Consider the following 7,581-nt stretch of genomic DNA (forward strand, 5'->3'; position numbering starts at 1 on the left):
GCATATTGCAATACATCTTTCATCATCAGAATGTATGCAATGCAAGTCCCACAGTTTACAGATGTTTTCTTATCGTGTAACCATGGTAACAACAATAACAATAACACTAATTATTATAACAATTATAACAAGAGTAATTATAATAATAACAACAGCAGCAATAACAATAATAATTATAATAACAATAACAACTACAACAACAGCAATAATGGTAACAATAACAACACCAACAATAACAACATCAACAATGACAATAATAATTATAACAATAACAATGACAATAACAACAATATGATAATGAATCATACATGCAACCTACATGGCCATAAAAAAATAACCATTATTATCATTAGAAGGCAAGACACTAAATAAAATCAAGAAAAATGATATTAATTATAAGCACTCACTTCCTTTTGCTCTGCGGCAATCAGCGCTCAGAGCAAAGTCAACAAAAAACAAATAATCTTTATGCTTTCTTCTCTCCCAAATCTTTTATGCTTTCTTGACTCTCCAAACAAGACAAAAATAAAAACCGCATCATCAAGAAATCAAAAACCATTAAACACGCTCACGCAACCGATCAATACGGAGCCGGTCGCAGACATAAAAAGAAAAACAAATAAACGCGGAAATAAAGCCCCCCCCCAAAAAAAATGTTTAACTAAATGATGAGAGCGCCTCCCCCCCCCCCCACCCCGCCAAAACGAAATGATGAGCGAGAGCGCCTGCCCTCATCCCCCCCCCCCCACCCCACCCCCCCCCCATCCCCCCCCCCCCCCCCCCCCCCCCCCCTCCCTTCCCCTTTAACGAAATGGAAGAGGCGACTCTCCACCCTCCCCCCCCCCCCCCCCCACCCAACGTCCAACGTAACATCGAACCCCCCCACACACACACAACACATCATTGCCAGCCCCACTTCAGAAAAAAAAATACTTTCGGAGTATTTCCCAAGAGATTCGTTTTATTTTGTTTTTTTTCCCTGGTGTGTTGTCGAGGAGAGGATAAATTCATTTTATTCAGTTGTCTGTTTTTGACGAAGGCGGCGGGAAAGCATCGCGCTGATCTTGCTGTTAATAACAACGAAGAAGGGGAGACAAAACACATTAGTTGTCCGACTTTTACTCGCTTCTCATCCTCTCTCTCTTCTTATCCTCTCAATTTTCATCCATCATTTTCCTCTCTCCCTTTTTCCATTCTCCTCACTCCCCCCAATCCTTCTCTCTCTGTTTCTCTTCTCTCTATATATATTATTTATCTTCTCTCTCTCTCTCTCTCCACTCTCTTCTCTCTCTCTCTCTTTCTTCTCACCCTCTCTCCCCTCTCACACATCTTTCTCTCTCACGCTCTCTCTCTCTCTCTTTCCTCTTTCTCTCCTCTCCTCTCTCCTCTCTCTACTCATCTACTCTCTCTCGCTCTCTTTCTCTCATCTCTCTCTTTTCTCTCTGCTCTCTCTCTCAATTTCTCTTCCTCTCTCTCTCCTCTCTCCTCTCCTCTCTCTTCATCTCTATCTTTCTTTTCTTCTCTCTCTCTCTCCTCTCTCTCTCTTTCTTCTTTTCTCTTTCCCTCTTTCTTCCTTTCTCTCTCTCTCATCTCTCTTCCCACTCTTTCTCTCTCTCTCTATCTCTCTTCTCTCTCTCTCTCTCTCTCTATCTACTCTATCTCCTCACTTCTCCTCTCTTTCCTCTCACTCTCTCTCCCTTTTCCCTTCTATCTCCATCTTCCTCTACTCTCTCTCTCTCATCTCTCTCCTCCTCTCTCCTCATTTCTCTTCTGCTCATATATCTTCTCCTCTTCTCTTTCTCTTCTTTTTTCTCTCTCTCATCCTCTCTCTCCCCTCTCTCTCCTCTATCTCTCTATCTCTCTCTCATCTATCACCTCTCTTCTCTCTCAATCTTCTTCACTCTCACTCCAAAACTCTTTCTCTCTTCATCTCTTCCTCTCATCTCCTCTCTCACTCTCTCTTATCTATTATCTTTCTATCATTATCTCTCTCTACCTCTCTCTCTTCTCTTCTCTCCCATCTCATCTTCTCCTCGCTCTCTTCTTTCTCCCCTCTCTTTTTCCTCTGCTCTATATATATCATATTCTCTCTCTCTTTCTTCATCTCTCCATCTCTCTCTTCTCTTTCCTACTCTCTCTCTCTCATCTTCTCTCTTTCTCATCTTCTCTCTAGTCATCTCTCTTTCATCTCTCCTCGATCTCTTCTTTATCTCTCATCTCCCTCTCTCTCTCATCTCTTTCATCATAATCTTTTCCCTCTCTACTTCTCTATCGCCCCGAAATCTTTCTCTCACTCTCTCTCTCTCTCTTTCCTCTCTGTCTCTATAATATATATCTATCTCTCTTTCTCTCTCCTCTCTCATCCTCTCTCTCTCTCTGCTCTTCCTCTTCTCTCCCCACTCTCCTCCTCTCTCTCCTCCTCTAACATCGTCATCTCATCTCTTCTCTCTCTCTCACTCTCATCTCTTCCCCTCCCTTCCTCTCTCTCTCCTCTCATCCCTCTCTCTCCATCTCTTCAAATTGTGCGTGCATCCGCCGCTCGTTGTGTGTGTGTGTGTGTGTGTGTGTGTGTGTGTGTGTGTGTGTGTATGTTGCGTGTGTGTGGTGTGTGTGTATACCATTTACTCTTACTATATTTATTTTTAATTATACAAATCACAAAAAGATTACTGTATGCACAGAGCAAGCATTCGCCCAAGGGTCTAGAGTTTAAAAATTGCACAGAATTTAGTGTTTAGAAACAATTCCGTATATTTTGAATATAAGAATATATATTTGCTTGTGTGTCAGGCTATGGATGTCGACACAGGCATGAGCAAAAACGATGAACCTCTAGTTATTCTTTGCTTTCTGATTTTGACATTTAAATCCACTTTTTCAAATTCTAACGCGTAAAATTTATACTTAGTTCTGGTTAAGTATAGAAGACATTTATATGTTTCTTAGGTCATAACACACCTCAATAACATACGAAACAAAGAACTTTGAATCCCCCCCCCCCCCTTCAAGAAAATATGCATATTCTTAATTGCAATCACCATCACCCTCACATACCTGGTTGGACATTTCCTGTTTCTCGGCGCAATTAACACCTGTTTTCTTCCTCTGAAAATCTCTATCCTATTTTTAGCACTATTTAACCCAATGCCGCCGGGGAAAATGAATAAAAAATGAATTTCCTTGAATTGGCGGGAAAATTTATTTTTTTACTAGTACTATGAATATCGATGGTGTTATTTTTATTATAAACAATATAATTACTATAATGTTATAAACTTTACTAACGGGAAAATAAAATAACGTAAAATATTTTCATAAATCAAAGAAAAGGGTAAACAAGCGAGACAAGCAGTACTTGTAACTGGCTCATTGGTGACTTAGTAAAAGTGTAGCCATCAATCATGGAAAACAATCAAACAAGTAAACTCACAGTGGGCATGGCATACACGTACATGTCATTTCCGTCGGCACTGGGTTAAATTGCCTATTACTGTTATCATCATTATTCTCATAATTATCCTTATTTCTTCTGTCCAGCTCAGTTCTCTTTTCATTTTCCTTCTCGGTCTCGAACAATTGAGGTTTATATTTACTCATGTATTTGAGGGAATGAATCCAATAGCTTTCCGGAGAGTTAGCGATACAAGGAATCGAATTTGGCGTATTCTGGAATGTCAGTGACTGTTGTTCTTTTCCTTATACTTTGTTGTTGTTGACCGTACGGCTGGCAACGAGGTGCTTCAAATCCACGTGACTACGCCGTTTTGACTCGTCAGCGTGACTTAACACATTCTTTCGGGGAATCAGACTCATTCTTTGTTTATTTACGAGGCTTTGATTTCCCTTGGATGCAAAATGACTGGAAATGTGTTAATACCATACTCCCACATCCCACTCAATTTAATCAAGATCATCATTTATTGAAAATCACTAACTGCCGAGATCGAAGCTACAGTTTTGCGTGGTCATCATGACATCCAAAGAGCTTACGCTGTTTAGTCATGATGAACAGCTAAAGTTCACAACTAAATTCTTGTCATTGCATCGAAAAGACCGGGATTTCCGTCGATTAGACAATTTCAGATATTGATATATCCTTAGATTTTGATTTTTATTGTTACCTATTTGATATATACATACATATATCTATATATATATGTGTGTGTGTGTGTATGTGTGTGTGTGTGTGTGTGTGTGTGTGTGTGTGTGTGTGTGTGTGTGTGTGTGTGTGTGTATGATTACACATACACACACATTTATCTACGTATTTATTTATTAATTTATTGATCTACCTATTTATCTATTTGTTTGTTTATCCATGTATTAATTAATCTAATTTTCATTATTTATTTGTTTTTGTTTACTTGTTTTCATTTGTTTATCTACTTATCTATATATTTATTTATTAATTTATTAATTTACATATTTATATATTTATTCATTTGTTAATTTACTTGTCTATATAAATACATTAATAATTCATTCTTATCGATATATTTTCATTTATTTACTTATTCAAACTAGGAATGAGTATGTAATGTATCCCTTATTTTCCTAATTTATAATAATACTTATGTCGCAAATAAATGTAAATACATTTGTAAATAGATTTCAAAGGAAATATTCGTTGGACGGCTGTATAATATTTGCTTTAGTTTCCCCTAAAAGTTTGGTGCTCTTTGAGGTACATTTATGTATAACAGAAAATTAAATATTATAGGGTAGACTAAAGTGATTTTTTATTCTTGGTTATTGTTCCGATAGTTTCTGCGTATAATAATTATATGAATATGGCTACATCTCACTAATTAGAAGAGGACCGTGGAAATACCTATCTTTTTAACAGATTTCCCCATATAAAAATGCTTGTGAATATGTATATATGTATATATATATATATATATATATATATATATATATATATATATATATATATATATATATATATATATATACATATATATATATATTGAACGCATCCTTATCGTCTTCAGGCAGAAATATCTTTTTTATACTACGTTTATTTTACAACGCTGGAAAATGTATCGATATCTTAAATGATATTTCATATTTAGGGAAATTTCTCCCGCACTGTCTTGGTATAAATAATGGGCAGCAATTGCTAAATGATTGACGTGTATTATACTGGTGGTTCTGCACAACCAAGGATTATAAATAACATTCCCTGCCTATGTAAGTGAAAATACACCTTCCATAATGTTAAAAGAATTGGTAAATACCACATGAAAAGGTATATATGTAACAATACTTGTGAAGAGGTGGATTGATTCTATGAAGTTTTGTGTATATATAGCAATTGTCATTAGCGGATATGTATATTATAATGATAATAATAATAATAATAATAATAATAATAATAATAATAATAATAATGATAATAATAATAATAATAATAATAATAATAGTAATAATAATAATAGTAATAATAACAATAATAAGTATTATTATAATAATAACAATCATTATCATTATTATTATGATCATCTTTATCAGTTTTATTATCATGGCCCTCCTAAACACACGTGTTCTAGATTCATCACAGAATACGATACACGTTTTTGAAGGAAATACAAATTAAAACAAATTATTTGCCTGGCAGAATCAACGCCCCGAAACTATAAGTAAATCTTAAGGCAAATTAGGTTCTTGTCAATCAAACCAAATAATATTTGCAAGAGGTATATTATATGCACTTTGTTTTACATTCTAGAGTTGTAGAGGTTAATTTACACAGAAATTTAGGTCATTGTTATACATTTAATTTCAAAGGCTGCAACTAACAATGTGTATATATATATATAACAGATAGGTAGATAGATACGGGTACATATATATATATTTATATATATTTACACAAAATCCTTGAGGTATATAAATTGTTAAATACGTGATTTCCTATCGACATTCAAATGACTCTAACCATCAGCGAACCGTGTCTTACGCACTCACTAGCCAACTAGGAAGAACACACCCATTAGCGAACTGTGACGTACACATTCTGAGTCTTGGCATTGTGGAAAAAGGGCGTGGTAGGGTCGTGTGCGAGGTCGATGGCTGTACCAGGAGGCGGAGCGATGTTGAGGCTCTGGAACACTGCGGTCGAGAAGATGAAGAGTTCCATTCGGGCTAAAGTCTCCCCGACACAAGAACGTCGACCTGGAGAGTAGTTTTGAGGAACATTAGGAGTGTGGAAAAGGAATGTTTTTTTATGGTTTGTATAGAGTGAAGAAAAGGGTTTGTCTATGGGGGGAAAAGGTTTCTGAGAGTGTGTGTAGGGGGGGGGGGTGCGGAAGTGGGGAAAAAAGGTGTCTGAGTGGGAGAAAAAGGTGTTAGAGTGGAGGGGAAAGGTGTATGAGCGGGGGGGGGGATGAGTAGGAGGAAAGATGTCTGAATAAAAAAAAAAAAAAAGGTTGTCTGAGTGAAAAAAGGAAAAGAAAGTTTGTCTGAGTGAAAAATAAAAAATAAGAAGTTTGGATCTACCTTGTTTAATGGAGAAATATTGGGGGATCAAAGTTGTTTAAAAAAGAAAAAAAAAGGATGTTGATAAAGAATGTAAAAGAGAATATTGATGACGAATGCAAAAACGGATATTGATGAAGATTATATTTAAATGATAAATAATGCAAAAAAAAGGATATTGCAATAAATAGATATTAATAAATAATTCAAAAAATCGATATTGATAGATTTCTTTATGAATGTAAAAAGAAAATATCGACAAAAAATGCAAAGAGTAGGGTACTGTTATCAAACTTCGCATATCATCAATTACTAAACTAGAAAACCAACAATCATACCGATGCCAAAGGGTATGAATCCATCCTTCTTCCCGTCGAACTTCCCGTCCTTATCGAGCCAACGTTCAGGCATAAACTTCTCCGCCTGTTCCCAATGCCTGGAGTCGAAGTGGATGTGGGAAAAGGCCGACGTGATGACGGTTCCCTGGGAGTGCAGATGGGCGAGGGAGATGTAAAGCTGCTTGTTGTGAATTTAAATGCTCTTTGGTTAATGGGAGTTGAATTCCAGTGGGTCTTGTTTTATGAGAATTAGATTGCAGTGGCTATAGTTTAATGAGAAGTAAATTCCAATCGACCTTGTGTGATATAGGCCAAATCTCAATGGAAATCAGATTAAATAGCACGGTATACCAGAAGCGATATAAAAATACTGTAGTGCTTAGTGATGGTCCCGAGGATTAACAAAATGTCACGCCTTTTACATATAAAACTTGTCTTACATCACTGTAATTAAAATGACTCCACTCGCAAATCTCCGTAAACAGCTTTCCCTCTGTAAAGAGAGAACCGACCTTGGGGATAGTGTACCCGGACAGCTGCGTATCCTCATTGGCACAGTGCATGACTCCAAGGGGCACAAGGGACGTTATGCGGAGGATTTCGTGTATGACGGCGTCTGTGTAGGGCATGCTAGGGTAGAAGAGACGCAATGTATTAAAAAGGTGTAGATTATTTACAATTGGCACATGTTATTCTTATACACACAATGGATATTTACACAAACCCTTATAAATATTTACATAAAGCTTTCAAAATGTTTCTA

General features: G+C 36.5%; 1 protein-coding gene across 1 annotated transcript in view; it reads right to left on the minus strand.

Annotated features, from left to right (window-relative positions):
* Positions 1-5,686: 5,686 nt before the first annotated feature.
* The window catches only part of LOC125027269 (cytochrome P450 2L1-like), a 6,237-nt gene continuing 4,342 nt past the window's right edge, over positions 5,687-7,581 (minus strand). The window contains exons 9-11 of the mRNA XM_047616236.1: positions 7,331-7,448; positions 6,819-6,963; positions 5,687-6,177 (exon numbers count right to left, since the gene is read on the minus strand). Of these exons, the coding sequence (XP_047472192.1) occupies positions 5,996-6,177; positions 6,819-6,963; positions 7,331-7,448 (445 nt within the window). The 3' untranslated portion in view covers positions 5,687-5,995. The remainder of the gene's footprint in view (positions 6,178-6,818; positions 6,964-7,330; positions 7,449-7,581) is intronic.

Source organism: Penaeus chinensis, chromosome 7 (genome assembly GCF_019202785.1).
Source record: "Penaeus chinensis breed Huanghai No. 1 chromosome 7, ASM1920278v2, whole genome shotgun sequence".
In the NCBI taxonomy this organism is placed as follows: Eukaryota; Metazoa; Arthropoda; class Malacostraca; order Decapoda; family Penaeidae; genus Penaeus; species Penaeus chinensis.